Here is a 16,157-nt window from a genome sequence, read left to right as displayed (position 1 = left end):
CTCATCCCTTTCCATACTGATGCTAGATGCTGTCATTTTATTTTATCTGGTTGATGAAATATAAACAGAAGTGACATGTGTCACTACTGGGAAGAAGCTTTAAGAGCCAGTATGCAGCTGGGGATGTTCCAGATGACAGCTGCTTTGTCAGTCTTGGCCCCAAAGGGAAACTGAAGAGAAAATAGCCCCTAACTAACTTGTACATGTGGCATAAGCAAGAAATATACTTGAAAAGGTGACAAGTGTTGGCAAGGTTGTGGGGAAATTGGAACTCTTGTACACTGCTTGTGGGAATGCAAAATAGTACAGCTACTGTAGAAAATAGTATGGGAGATTTTCAAAAAATTAAAAATGAAACTATCATGTAACCTAGCAATCCTACTCTTAGATATTTATTCAAAAGAATTGAAATCAGGATCTCAAAGAGATATTAGCACTCCCATGCTCACTGCAGCACTATTCACAACAGCCAAGATATGGAACAATCTGGATAGCCACCAATGCACAAATACAGAACATGTGGTATATACATATAATGGGATATTATTCGGCCTTTAGGAAGATGGAAATTCTGCAATATGTAACCACATGGATGAACCTTAAAGACACTATACTAATCAATGGGCATTAAGTTTCAGTTAAGCAAGATGAGTAAGTTCTAGAGATCAATCATACAACACTGTGCCTATAATTAACAATACAGTATTGCACACAATATGTTAAGAGGGTAGGTCTCATGTTACGTGTCCTTGCCATAACAAAATAAAATTTTAAAAAGAAAGAAATACACCTGGTTGGTTTAAGCAAAGATTTGGGGATCTTTTGTTATCACAGCATACAGAATTTAATAAAGAAAAAAAACCCTTCATACAAGCTAGGGTTTGAATAAATATAATAGCTGGCAAAGGGACCCCCAAAAAGTCTTGCATTGGAGGAGACTGCACCTAGCTGAATGGGTTGGGAAAATCTTGGAGAAAATATCATTTGAAATGAACTCTGAATATGGGAAGACCATCTAAGGACATACACAGAGAAGCAAGAAGGTAAGAGGCATGGGTGAAAGCACTCGGGATAGCCAGGGAAGGTGAGTGTGGCCAGAGCAGTGAATGACTAACAAAAACAGCAGTGAGAAAAAATGCCATGGACTAGGCACTTACTATATGCCAGTCCCTGTCTTATATGATTTACATGCATTTATTCTTCACAACATCTCTGTATTAGTCTTCTATTATTGCCATAACAAACCTTAGCAGCTTGAAACAACACAAGTTTATTACGTTAGAGTTCTGGGGGTCACAAGTTCAGTAAGAGGCTCCCTGGGCTAAAAGGTGGTGTCAGGGCTGTACTGCTTTCTGAGGGCTCTAGGGCAGAATCCGTTTTCTTTCTCACTCAGATTGTTGGCAGATTTGAATTCCTGCAGATACAGGACTCAGGTCCTTGCTTCCTTTCTGGCTTTCAGAAAAGGGCTCTTTCCAGCTTTCTCATCCCTTGGCTCATGGCCCTCTTCCTGTCTTCAATGCTAGAAATGGAGGGCCAAGTCCTTCTCACGCTTTCAATCTCTCCTGACTCTTCTTCAGTCCTCCCTCTTTGACCAATTCTCTTCCTCTTTTAAGAGCCCTTGTGATTATATTGAGTCCACCTGAATAATCGCTCTGTTTCAAGGCCCCTAACTTTAATTCTATCTGAAAAGTCTCTTTTGCCATGTAATACAACATATTTAGAGATTAAGGCATGGGTGTCTTTGGGTGGCCACTTTTCTGCCTACCACATCCCATTCTGTAGGTAAGGAAATTAAGGCTTAGTGTGGTTAACTAACTTGTTCAAAGTCACTCCCCAGTTTTTGGCCAAACAGCCGAGCAGCCTGACACTGAGCCTGTACTCTTAACCACTGACTTCATCCAGGGAACACAGGCGGGAAAAGCAGCGGACCGGGCTGGAACAGAACCAGGGGCCAGGGGGTTATTGCAGCCATCCTCAAACGGCACAGACAAGAGGTGGCGCAAAGGAGCACTGCACAGTGATTTCCGGTCACACCTTAGTTTTCCGTTGCTATGTCAACAATTTACCATGAACTTACTAGTTTAAAACAATACCCATGTGTTACCTTAGAGTTGTGCCTAAATTTGTGACATTAGTCTTTTACAATATTTTAAAGACAGTTTATTTATTTTAACTTTATGCAATAATTTGCCCTATGACAAACACTTTGAAGAGCAAAGATTCTGAGAGAACATGACTATGTAAGAATTATGGCTATATCTGAGATATGCCTGTGGCTATAAACACTTATGGCTATACCTGTTTCTCAAAATGGGTGCTTTAAAAGTTTTGAAACCACTTGATTAACTCACAGAATAAATGACTCCTCATACAATTATGTTTTTGCTATTAATTGGTTTAAGAAATATTTTTAAATGTTCCTATATAGATAGCTCAGAAAAAAAGCATTACAAATTGCTTATTTACGGAGTTTCATATTTACTCAATAAATATTGAGACTGCAACAGGTTCTAGGAAATTACCTAGAAACCTAAAATTCCACAATGATATAATAATTTACTATAGCGGTAACAAGGGAAAAAAAGCAGAACAGGGGTGGTACTGATGGGAAAAGTAGATGAGTTCGGAGAAAGAGAAGCAAGGTAGGAGGCACCAGACAAGCAGGCTTCTCAGAGGAGGTGGTGCTGGAGCTGGACTTACGGTCATTAAATCCAGGGTCCGTGCCCTGGCTTCAGACACTCTGCTTGAGTCTAGCCCCTGCCTCAGTCTCTAGACTCACCCAATGCTGTCCATCATGTTGAACACGAGACACCTCTTCCTGCCCCAGAAAGTTTGTTCTTCCTGTTTCCTCTGCTAGAATGTGCTCCTCCAGATTTCTTCACATGTCTAGATCATTCTCAACCTTCAGATCTCAGCTTAAATATCACCTCCTCAGAGAGATTTCCCCTCATTTCTCTGTCTACATCACTCCCTGCCTTCCGTCTCCCTGCCACTCACCAAGTTAGTGGAGCCATTAACCATACTTAATGGCTGACATGACAAGGTATTGCTATTATCTCCATTACATAGATGTGTAAGCTGAAAATCAGCAAGTCTAAGCCACTTTCCCAGGGTCACACAGCCAGTAAGAGAAGAGGCTGGGATTTGAACCCAGTTTGCATGGTTCCATAGTCCATAATTTTAACAATGACATTCTAGATTTTCTACATATTATAAATATTATAGGTATTAATTTAGAAAATCAAAAAATAGGAGAAGAGGGAAAAGAAAGAAAGCCCTTAATCCAGCCACCTAGATGACTCCTATAATATCCCAGTTTACACACTTCTAGACACTTGTCTCTGCCAAACTTAAGTTTTCAAATGGGGTCATATAGTATAGTCTGTTTTACAATTTGCTTTTTTCCACTTAGCATACGGAACATTTCTTTTACACCACCTTTCCTTTCTGGATGGCAGTAGCTGCCTCTACCAGGTGTTTTCTCTAGTCCGGCTCTACTAAGCATAGTCCAGCCCATCCTCACAACAATGGGTTTGGGTTGGTCCTGTTCTTAGCCCCATTTCACAAATCGATGAAACTGAGGCTCACTCAGAGATATGAAATAACTTGTCCCAAATCACACGGTTAATAAATGTAAGTGGCAGTAGTATCAGAAAGAGCTGAGTGTCCCTTTGATGAAATAACTGGGGCAGGGGGTTGGGGGTTGGCAGGGATGGGAGGCAGTGAGACAAAGAAGAGAAACAGTTCCCGGCCTGCAGGGCGGCTGGGGTAGCTTGGCTGGAGATGTGTGGAAGGGAGGGCTGTGTGTGCAGGGAACTAGGTAGAATGAAAAAATACCTGGCAGATGGAGGATTTTTAATTGGCTTTTTTAAGTAAAATAGCTTCTTTTAATACGTGCCTTGTGCTGGAGCTAACCAAACATTAATTAAAGTACACATGGTTATTTTCTCTCCCATTTGCTGATGCATAAGGTGTCTTTTTTAAAAGCTCTCAACATCCCATATTTAAATATGCTGCCAACTCTAAGGGCTTCAAATACAAGTTATGTTGGACCACAGGTGACAGCCCAGGCCCTCCTCTGGCCCACAGAGGCAGGGACCCCGGCCCTTGCAGCCCATCTCACGTCTCAAACCAGTGGGTGGATCAGCAAATTGTAGGTGCTCTAGGGAGGGTCTTGGACACAAGGAAACCATATGTGTTGGTATTATGGGTTAGCTAGTAGGCAGCTGGCTATAAAAAGAGAGTGGCTTCTAAGAACTTAAACCCAAAAATATATGTGGAGGAAGTTCCGTTTTTAAAGCAATATGGTGCCAAGTATTCCTTTGTGTCTAGGAACTGTGGGTGAGTGGTGCCTGGGACCTGAGAAGGTAAAACTTGAGAGAAGACGGTGCTGCCCTGGTCCAAGCTGGACCCACTTTCAGCCCCGAGAAATCACACTCCTGGAATTCGACAGACCTGGGTTCACATTCAAGTTGCATTGCTTGCCTTATGAGCTTAATTATTTCATCTCTCTGAACCCTGGTTTCTTCATTTATCAAAAGGGATATGTGTCCTTGTCCTGAAGAGAGTGATGGGGATTACAAAAATGGATGTCAAGCATCTCCCTCAGCATCCAGGCTAAGAAGGTCCTCAGAGACAGTGGCTGCTGGGTGATTAGTGTGTTTTGGGCAAAGTGAGATTCTTGTTTGTTCATTTCCTTGCCCTACTTCCACATCAGTGCACAGGCTGTTCCTGCTGCAGGAAATGCCTTTCTTTCTATCTCAGAATGCTCAAAGCCTGCCTGCTCTGCACATTCCAGTTAAATGTCTCCTCTTCCATACTGCCTTCCCAGATTTCTCCCATTTGGACATGGCTTTTCCCACCTCTGCACTTCAACAGCACTTAATCAGTGATTCCCCAGGCTGGTCACCTCAGCCCAGGTAACACTGTCACTTCTGTGTGGACCATATTCATCCCATGCAATTGATTTCCTTGAGAAGAAACTTCTTACATATTTCCCATCAAGCTTGATGTATATACAGTCAATCCTTAGTAACATTGTATAATCATTCACTCATTCAGTATATGTTCATTGAGCACCTACTGTGCGCCATGCACTATGCTAGGTGCCAGGGGTGTAGCAGTGAATGACATAGATAAGGCCCCTGCCCTCAATGAACTTACATTTTAGTGGAGGGAGACAGATAATAAGCGAATAAACCAATCAATAAATACGTAATTATATAAAGATCACTTTAGACTTTGATAAGTGCTTTGCAGAAAAGGAAACAAGATGAGTGAGATACAGGTGGCAAAAAAACAATACTCAGAGTGGTATGTGTGAGGAGGTGATGTTTGAACATAAACTTGAAGGGCAGATGGAGGCAAGCTTGGGACAATTTCAAAAAGGTGAGCTCCAGGCAGAGGGAACAACGAATGTCCTGAGGTTAGAAAGAATTTGGCATGTTCTAGGAAGCACATGAAGAAGGCTAATGAGCCTGGAGCATAGGCAGAGCAGAAAATATGGGACAAGATGAAATGTGGGCCATATCAGGCTGACCTTGATAGGGCACTGGGGTTTATTTTCTAAGTATGACAGATTTTAAGTGGGCTGGAGAACAACACGATCCTAGTTACAGTTTTAAAAGACCCCTCTGGCTATTGTGTGGTCTGTGGATTACACAAGAACAAGAGAAGAGGCAGAGAAATGGGATACTGATATCTAGAATCTACAGTGGTATTTGGGCCCATGGAGATGACTGGATTTGATGGACTGGACATGAGGGTGAGAAAGAGAGACAGGGCAGAAATGCCTCCCTGGTGTTTGGTTTGCACAGCAGCAGGGGCAGCGGTGCCATTTCCTGAGATGATGAAGGTGGAGAAGAGTAAGTTATGTTGTATTTATGTGGGCTCTTTGGTAGGAGCTCATTAAGAATTGTGTTTTGGATATTTCAGGTTTGAGGTGTCAAGTAGGCAGTTAGATGCATGTGTTTACAGTTCAGGAGAGAGACTGGAGGTCTAATTTGGTAGTTACCGGCATCTACCTATAAAGGTTGTGGGACTGGAGCTGATTATCTAGGGCAAGACTGTAGACAGGGATGGGAAGGGGGCTGAGGCCTGAGCTCTAGGCATAAGAGCTTAAGATGAAGCAGAAAGAAGAAACCAGCAAAGGAGACTAAGAAGGATGAATTTGCAAGGCTGGAGGAAATTGAGGAGAGTGTGGGAACCTAGAAGTTAAGAAGAGTGTTTTTAAAAGAAATTATCATTATCATCACAGCTGACATCTTGAGCTCTACTGTGTCTTTCCTAAGTGCATGACTTACTCAGTGAGTTTTTACAATTCATGAGATGGGATTCATTATCTCTATTTTCACTCTCTAACCAAGACTTAGACAGTGAAACAAAGAATTAGTAAATTATTTAAAATAAATGAATTGATCTACATCCATTCTTTTGCAAACTGTGCCATAGCCTATACTCCCATAACTTACCTAAATGGGGAAAAAAAAAAAGACCATCCATCTTCAACACATAGCTCTGCAAATGCTAGAACAGTACACTAGCTCACAAATTACTGCGATTTCCTTAGACTTTGTTGTCCAGCCTCCACCTCCCTACCCTTGGGACTCCCCACAAGAGCGCAGGGCTCTCCTCCTGCTATAGCATCAGAACACAGTGACCGGCAGCTGGGACAATTAAAGTGAATCACTCCAGCTCTGCCAGGCAGTGCTGAGTGATTTGCAGCTGATGACAAATGAGATGATGTGCCACCTAGACTCAGCCTCTTGGATGAAGTGGCCTCATCAGTGGAATTGTTGCATTTGCTCAGAGCTATCTATCCTGGTCTAGGAACCTCAATGCCCGGCCCCAAGTGAGCCTCTCTCTGAACATAGCTCAGCTCAGTAATTAGTCAAGATGGACTTCTTTTCCCCCAGTAATTTAGAGAAAGGCTATCTGACCTTCTGCCTCACCCTTCTGTTTCCAACACTTTCTTTAAACACCCATTTGAAGCAGATGACAAAGGGAATAAGTTGAGCTCAGTTACCTCTTGAGCTCAGCTGAATGGAGGCACACAGGGGTATCCCTGATGCCCCTTCCTCCTAAGGATAACAGGACATGCTTTTGGAAAAAAAAGAATGTCCATACCCACCTCCTTGTCGGAGATGTCCTGGAGAGGAGGTTGGTGGGATCGAAAGTTGAATGCTGTTTAATAACGTCCCACCCCCTATACCAGCCCCATGTATCTGCTTTCCTGAAGGCCCCTCCCTGCTCCCCTATATCCAGCCACATCGTTGCTCCTTACACTGTCCGCATGACTCCACCCCAAAATGCTCACTCTGTGCCAGCCCTGTGCTATTGTCCATGCTTCATACGTACTATCTTTCTTAATTCTTAAGAATACCTTTAAAATGAGTACTATTACTCCATTTTGTAAAGAAACACACAAAGAGATTTAGTGGCTTGCCCAAAGCCATACGCCCAAAAAGTAACAAGGCAACGCTCCGTCTTGTTTTATCTGGCCCATGCACCAATTCTCGGCCCAATGCCCTCTGCGTTCTCCCTGAGGATAGCCCAAAAGTAATTGTCAAGTGAATCACTGCAATATTTTATCTGGGTGTTTCTGTGGAGGAACTGATAACTACATAAATGACTTTAAAATATCACGACTACTGTTGCATGTGAGTTTAAATCAAAGGTCTCTGTAATTCACAGTAGGACCAAGGGAAGGAGTCAGCAAACCATGGCCCACAGGCCAAATCCAGTCTGCTGTTTGTTTTTGTAATGAAGTTTCTTGGAACACACCTGTGTGCATATGTTCTTGTATTGCCTATGGTGGGTTTCACACCACAACAGCAGAGATGAGTAGTACAACAGAAACTATAAGGCCCACAAAGCCTGAAAGATTTATTACCTCGCCTTTTGCAGAAAAAGTTTATCAACCCCTGCTTCATAGCAACAGATTCAAACTGCCCGATTAGAAATACACATTTAAAGACCTGGAGTAATTCCCAATCCATGCCCAGGACAAGAAATGCCTAACTGTCAGAACCCAGAAAATTGTCCAATCATATCTTTACTATCTTCCTTTAGCATCAAATACGTGTTTAATGATGCATTTAGTTACTGAAATTATTATCAAAATACATGCAGTTAATAAATTTCCTCTTGTTAATAAAAGGAAAAAACATCATTTGCAAGAAGAGACAGTTTGCAGCCAGGACCTCAGTCCCAAGACCATGTCAGAATCAGCTCACCCGGTGGGCATGCATGAACGGGCATCTGGTGTTTTCCTCTCCCACAGCCCTTGCTCCCCGGGATCTCCAAATCCTATCACTTTGATATCATCATCTCTTCAGTCAGCCTGCCCTCCCAATTCCTGTGGCTTTGCTTTAGTTCAAGCCATCATCATCCTTACTATTAATCAGGAAGTGCCATAAGTAATAATCACAGTAACATCTTAAATCATTACAGCAGCATGGTTAAAGCTATACTAAAATGATCGTGGCATAAAAGGAAAACATAAGGGGCCGGTTGTTTGTTGCTCTGCAGGCAAAGGTTGGGAAGTGTTCAGAGAAGACGATATCCCACTCACCTCCTCCTTTTTACGTCTCTGTTGTGCCTTCTCCCACCCCTGCACCTGTTCTATTTGGCAATCTCCTCCTCATACTTCAAAATCTAGCACAAGTTTCTCCTTCTCTGGTAACTTTTCCTGCCTTCTGCCAGCAGGGTAGTTAGTAAGTCCTTCTGTGTTCCCTTAGTGCTGCTTTCTTACTTGTCAAACAATTGAAGTAGTACTATAATTACCATTAATGACATTTGTATAAGATAGTGATGATCGCTTTACCAACTGCTTGCTTTGCACCAAACATTGTGCTCAACACTTACAAAGAATCAGGGTATCTGACCCCAAAGTCTATGTTTTACTCACTAAGCTACACTTCCTATCTTCTCCATGAAAGGGAGAGACTGTGGTGTATTCACTTTCATCTCTCAAATGCCCAACATTACCTACAATACAAGAAATGCTTGTACAGTGAGTGAATATATAGTATGGTACACAGGATCCAAAGATTCCATATCTTGGTTATTTAAATACTAAGCTAGGTACCGCTGTGAACAGATTTTACAGGTGTAAAGCCCCAAGTCAGCTGACTTTAAGATTAACAGAGATTGTATTACCCAAGTGCACCTGACCCAATGAGGTGAGTTCTTTAAAAGCAGAGTTTTCTCCAGCTACTGGAAGTCACAGAGATTCAAAGAGTGAGAGGAATTTGCCACACTTGCTGACCTGAAGATGTGGGAACACATAATGAGGACTGCAGGCAGCCCCTAGAAGCTGAGAGCAGCTGCTGGCTGACAGCCCCCAAGGAAAATATGACCTCAGTCCCACAAGCAAAAGGTGATGAATTCTGCAAACAACCAGTGGGCCTGAAAGGGAACTCCAAGCCATCACCTTGATTTCAGCTGGGTGGGACCCTGAGCAGAGAATGCAGACATCCTAACCCAGAACTCTGATCTGCAGAACTACAAAATAATAAGTGAGTATTGTTAGAAGCCACTAAGTTTGTGGTGATTTGTTATGCAGCGATACAAAGCACATGCACACAGGTCTCCAAGTCTGCGGTGAGACTGCTTTCTGGATCCCAGAGACTCCACTGATAAGAAGTGTGTGTTGGCTGGGATCCAACATCAGAGAGGTGTCGTGAGTTGAGGAAGTCCATGCCCGTCTATAAGTGAATCAGGATTCGGTGAGGAAGGGAACATTCTGCAGTGGATAGGGTACTGGGGAGGAAACAGGAAGCCCAGGCTCCTCCTCCCAGCTCTGCCACTGCCTCACTGCATGACCCTGGGAAAGTCACTTGACATTTCTTCATTGCTGTTCTTTCATCTGCAAGATGCAGATGTTCAACCCTTTCCCATCCACAGTGCTATACACGAAATTCAAGTAATGGGTCCAACAGCCACCTAAGTTGTGGCCAATTCTGGAGAAACATAAGGGATTCTTCAGTTACCTAGGGAGCCTGAGGAACAGCTATGCCAAGTTGCAAGACTAATATAATTCAGGTGACTAGGCAGACCTCCAAGGCATTCAGATCACAGCTTTCCCTTCCCTACTAAGAAAAATACTGCTTTGCCCTCTGGCTCCCTGGGAGAATAATCATTATAAAAAATAACATCTTATATTTCAATAGCACTTTTCAGAGTGCTTTTCCCTCTACCATTTTAATTACAGTAGCTTATATTGGTTAAAAGAAAAGAATGGACTAAGAGTCCTTCTAGTTCTGGAAGTTTTGATTTCTCACCAGGAAGTAGGATTGGCCTCACCCATTACACAGAGGAAGAAGACTGAGACCCAGCTGGGCAGGCAACGGGCCAAGGTTATGGGGCTGGTTAGTGAAACAGCAAATGCTCTCATTTCCAGCATTGGCCTCTACTAACTCCAGCCTCTGGAAGGGAGCTGGGAGAATGCCGAGTTCTTGGATAGAGACCCAGCTCTGCCTCTACCAGGTCTGACCTGAGGGTGGGGGGCTGCCTCACACTCCAGTTCCCATCTTGTGGATCAGATGCAAATGCAGCACTGAAATCACGCCCCATTTAGAAAGGGTTCTTTCCCTCAGCCCTCCAGTTATTCCATGGATGACACTTGCTGACTGTTAAGCAAAAGAGCCTTTCTTTGATCTCTTCATTAAGAAGATGGGGATGTGGGGAATACCATATGTGGTAAGTGTTCTCACCACCCAACAGCTGAATATTAATTAAAAGAGAATGGGTGAATATTAATTAAAGGAAAATAGGGAAGAAAGGACCATAGGCCTGGCACTTCCTTGGGAGGCCTCTGAGCTTCACTACCTGGCCCCCAAGTTGGGATACCCTCGGCTCAGGAATGTTAGAAGAGGAGACAGCCGTCCTGAACACTTGGTTTGAGGCCATGAGTCCAGATATCCTGCGCCATGAGCAGGTTTGGATTCTCCCGGCCCAGAAAACTATTCCTGGTCTCTAGAATCCAGCGTGAATAGCGCTGCCAGGTTTTGAGAGCGGCGGCAGCATTCACACGTTCCCTCATTACTGAGGCCTACTGGGCACTCCGTGCTGGAGACACAAGCCGCACAAAAGAACTAAAAGGTTCTGTTACTCTCATGGAGCGTATAATCTGGGGGATATCAGACAGTCAAACAACCACACAAACAGATGTCAGATTTCAGCTGCAAAGTGAGCTGCACAGGGCTCTGAGAGTCTTAACATTTGAGTGCTGAAAAGGTAATGACTAAGGTGAGGTCTGACTGGTGAATAGTGCTGAGTGGTGAGGGAGAGAGCCTTTTGAGCGTGAAGGACAGAACGAAGTCCTGAGTGACCTGAGTACAGAAAGCACATTATGGGATGGCAGTGGAGAGCAAGCCAGGGGCCAGACCACACAGGGCCTTAATAGTCACCAAGGAGTTTGAATTTTATTCCACAGGTATGCAGAGGGCTTGGATGGGTTTTAAGCTAAGACGCAAAGATACAATTAATGTTTTTGAAGAGATCACTCAGGCGGCCTTATGATGAACTGATCAGGCAGAGGAATGGGAGGAGAGGGGGTAGAATAGAGGCAAGAAGTCCAGTTCAGACACACTACGTCATCCAGAATCGGGAAAGGAGCGGCAGCTTCACCCAGGCCTGTCCTACCACACTAAGATGGACAGAGCACCAGAATGGACAGCCTGAGGCTGGTATGACTTGGCAGTGACTTTGCCTCTATGCACCTCACTGTGCTCGACTGCCCAACTCTGAAACCAAAGTTGGTCTCTGGCTCCACCTGATGATTGACGCCCTCTCTACCTTGGTTGATTTGTGTCCCCAGCACTCAGTACCCTGGAGGACCAAGAGTAGGAACCAAGTACTCTTGGTTCAAGGTGTTCAGAAGGTCCACCACTTGAATATCTTGAGAAATGGAAGAACTCACTCGCCCTCAGATTAGCCATTGTTGCCCTAACCTGCTTGTCAAAAATATCTCCCTCATATTTAGTGTCTGTTTTCTGGAACTTCTGCCAAATACGCCTACATCAGGTCACACGGTACAACCTTCAACTCAGTACTTCAGTGAACCTATCTCTTCAAGTCTTTGCTTATTGTAAAATGTTCCCTCTTCCTGAGCTGTTCTTCATATGGTGTTTGCTTCACCCTCCTGGTCTTGTCCCTCGGAATAAGCCTCCTCTTATTCCCGCCTACATGTGAAGCATCTAGGAACATTCTTTTACATAAGGCAAGCAAAAACAAAGATTTGTTGGCTTTTTGGGAGTGAGCACTGTCTGCCTAGACTGAAAAGGAAGTCCCTAAGAAACTGAAACAAAGTGGAGCTCACAGAACAGGGAATAACACAGGAAGGGTGGGCCAGGGCTTTGAAAGCTGTGGAACAAGCAAGCCTGGGTACTGGTCCTGGGTCGGTGTGAGTTGGGACTTGAGTTTCTTTATCTGTAAAACTCGTGGGCTGGACTGGTGATTTCTCTGGTTAAGTGTTAGGTTCTAGTTAAGCACTGTCACCTGTTGAAGGCTCTGAGCTTGGGGCTCAGAGTACATGTTAGAAAGGGCCGAAAGATACTGCTGCTTCAGGGTTCCACTTCCCTGATAAACTGAGTGGGACGGAAAAAGAAGTGGAATGCAAATAACTTCATCACTCTGTGATTCAATATAACGTGATGTCCAGTCTGTCCACCACATAAAAATCACCCCATATAATATCTAAATCACTCTGTCATACTGTTTGGAAGCTCTAGACTTGGAGACCTCCCAGCCAAATTCAAAAAGCCACAGTGGATCTCGATTGGTCATGCTTCTCTTTATTGTTTTTGGACCTGAGAGAGGAGAACAGGATTCTAAGAACATTAAGGATAAATTTCTCACCTCATGTGTAATTGTCATGCCATTTGCCATTTGATCCAGAACAAAACACCCTTTATTTCATTCAAATTCTCTTTATCTGTGATTGGGGGGGGCGGGAATACGTGCCTCCTTTGCCAGCCAGAGGGCAATAATGAGAAGACAGTCTGAAAACATTTCTGGACATAATCAAATATGTGCATTGTGTCTATAAATGCATTTGTACATGTACGCACAAACATTTGGTGTATATGTAACTACATTTAACAAAAGGTTTATGTGTGTTTGTGATTTGGGGAGCAGGTGTCAACATGTCTGTTGTCATTGCTGGCATGTGTCTTGTTATATATGAATGTGTGAAAGGGAGTGTGAATATGTACCTGAGGGGCTTTACCACCCCGAAGGACAGCAACCCTACAGGCCCTTACCGGTGATAAGGCCCCAGTGCAGAGGGTTTCTCTCTGACATCTGCATTCTCACACCCTGCTGACAGAGGAGAAGGCGAATGGGGCCTGACAGCTCTACTGGGGGGTCCAGGCTGGCTCTCAGCCCCTACCTACAGCCTTCATAATTGATGAGTGCGCTTCTGACACCTCTTCCCTTTGGCCTCAGGTCCCTGTCCGGCCGCATCGTTGGTGGTGTCTGGTGGTTCTTCACGTTGATCATCATCTCCTCATACACAGCCAACCTGGCTGCCTTCTTGACAGTGGAGAGGATGGTGTCACCCATTGAGAGTGCAGAGGACCTAGCGAAGCAGACGGAAATTGCCTATGGGACGCTGGAAGCAGGATCCACTAAGGAGTTCTTCAGGGTAGGGACACCCCTTGTCCCAAGGCACTTTCACAAAAGGGAACCACTACTGTCATTAAAATATCCTTCTCATTAACAAGCAGGAGATTACAGGCAGCGGGGCAACTGCTTAACAGAATGTGGGTCAGGGAAACTCAACATTTCTCAGCTTTCTGCAGATCTCTGAGAAATCTACATCTCTTTGTCTGTGGAAACTTCAAAGCTTTTGCACTGAGTCAGACCCTTTGCGTATGCCAGTCTGGGCCACATTCTGTGAGGGCTGCAGAGGGCAGTACACACGAGCCCCTCCCTTCTCCTGCAAGGACCTTTCAGGCTTTTTAGTAATTGATTAGGAGTAGCTTCGGGGCAAGATCGCAACCTGATGCCCTTTGTGTCCCTTCCTTGGAGACTTGGGAAATAGACAATAGCATGTGGGAAACAATTACTGGATTAGGTGGTCTATTACAAACTGTCAGAAAAGAGAGAAACTGTCACATGGAAGCGGAGGCAGTAGAGAAGGCAGAAGGCAGAGAGCTGAGGCATGCAAGGCATAAGGTCAGCCAGACCTGGTCCAGAACCTGGCTCCATTCTTTATCATTCTGTGGCTCTTAGCCTCTGTGACACCATTTCTCCATCTGAAAGGAGGAGAATAATGTTTATCTCAAAGCATCATCATGAAATTAAAAGAGATAAGGAATTCGAAATACCAGGGAAACAAAGATCAGTGGATGGAGGTTCCATTTACCATTAGGACTTCAGGGAGGCACAGGCTTGAAGGTACATCCTTTGTGCAAAGACACTTTCACAGAAGGGAACCACTACTGCATTAAAATATCCTTCTCACTAAAGAGCATGAGATTATAAGATCAAGGGAAACTGGGTAGAGCCTGTAAACCACAAATAATAGGCCCGTAATATTTCTAGACATCATAAAGCCAGGTCTGACCTGGGTAGGCTAATTACATTCTACGCAAAAGGAACAACTTTAAAAAATGCCCCAAAGCAGGAAATTCTGCAGTTCCCTGGACTTTGGACTTGTTCATCCTGGGATCTGAACAAACAGCACAAGGAGCTATGATATATTGATGAAACAAACAAGTAATTGCTACCACTTACTTAGCACTTACTATAAATCCAGTCCTGTGCTAAGCACACCCTGTGTGGATTACCTCACTTAATCCTCTCATTAGAGCTCCGTTAGGGACTTGTCCCCATTTTACAGATGACTGACTACCCAAGACCACCCAGCTTATAAGTAGCAAAAGGAGAATAGACAGCAAGCCTCTGCACTGCCTCAGGTAAGAGGGTAGGGATCCTCTGCATACCCACAAGGTTCTCACTGCAACTTCATGGAGCAAACCCCAGGCCCTGAGTGAACCAACAGGATGATGTTCTCAGTTTCTTGATCAGGTGCTATGTCCTGGTTGCCAGGTAGGAAAGGGACCAAAGTCTCAACCATGGCTGATCCAGGCTAACATCATCCATTTTTAACATACTGGACACAGAAGGTAACTGTGAAGTCACTTGGTTAAAGTCTGTCATTTTAGAGAGACATGTCTTGCATAGGCTTACCCAACCAGTTAGAAGAAAAACCACTTGTAATCTCATGACCATTCTCTGACCTTTTTAGCCTGCAACCGAAGTATGAAGGAGATGCCTGATATTTGTCCATATAGCCAGCCCTATGTCCCAGACCCTGCTGATGCAGCTGGGGAATTGCCCAATTCGCTTACCCATTATACACTCATGCTTACATCCCTCATATACTAGCAGGTCACAGCCCCCAAAGCATTTCACATCCATGGTCTCATTTACGTTTCACCTGTGACCTAAGGCAGAACAGGAACTGTGGTGTCCCCTTGGTGGATAAGAAATTGGGATTCAGGCAAGTCATGATGCAAATGTCAAGGATGAGTACAAAATCTGACTTTCTTCATTTATTCTTGCCACTGAACCGCACTGTCCTAGTAGGGATATAATTAACTGATAAATGTTTCTGTAAAGATCACTCAGGTTACCAGTGGACCCATGGAAAAGCCTAGTCTATTATCTCCCATTTCATAGTTGGGGAATTCAAAGCCCAGAAAAGAAAGTGAGAATGTTCTTGCTAATTAGGGGCATAGCTGGGACCTAAGACCTCCCAGTTCTTTGTTAATAACTATGTCTATTGACACAGTACTCTCTCTTGTCCACAGTAAAAGTTAGGAATCTAGAACCAAGGCATTTCATATTCTACAAGTTCTGTGCCCTAACCAAGCCCACTGCATTGGTGGCAAATAGGTTGTAGTTCATGTGCTGATTAATTGGTAGAGGGTGCCTAGAGTTCTATGTTGAGAGAAATTCTGAGGTTCCATCTGGGCTCAGTGTAAAATAATTCCTTGATTGATATCATTGTCTGCCATGTATATAGGAAGGGAACCTGGTACCAAGCCAGCCATGTCTGGGGCATCCCTACTATAAAGTGAAATCTGAAGAAAGGGCATAAGTATGAGCAGTGATCGCACCACTTACACAGCACCTGCACTGTGCCA

At 44.0% G+C, this 16,157-nt stretch overlaps 1 protein-coding gene across 6 annotated transcripts in view; it reads left to right on the top strand.

The window, feature by feature from the left end:
- GRIA1 (glutamate ionotropic receptor AMPA type subunit 1) overlaps positions 1–16,157 on the top strand; it is a 274,574-nt gene that overhangs the window by 218,494 nt on the left and 39,923 nt on the right. For all 6 annotated transcript variants that reach the window (XM_045825118.1, XM_045825109.1, XM_045825123.1 and 3 more), the window contains one exon: positions 13,450–13,648. In XM_045825118.1, coding sequence (XP_045681074.1) covers positions 13,450–13,648 — 199 coding nt within the window. The remainder of the gene's footprint in view (positions 1–13,449; positions 13,649–16,157) is intronic.

This window comes from Phyllostomus hastatus, unplaced genomic scaffold (assembly GCF_019186645.2).
Source record: "Phyllostomus hastatus isolate PE091 unplaced genomic scaffold, TTU_PhHast_1.1 phas_contig_150, whole genome shotgun sequence".
NCBI classification, from domain to species: Eukaryota; Metazoa; Chordata; class Mammalia; order Chiroptera; family Phyllostomidae; genus Phyllostomus; species Phyllostomus hastatus.
This window is presented reverse-complemented; position numbering and strand designations above follow the sequence as displayed.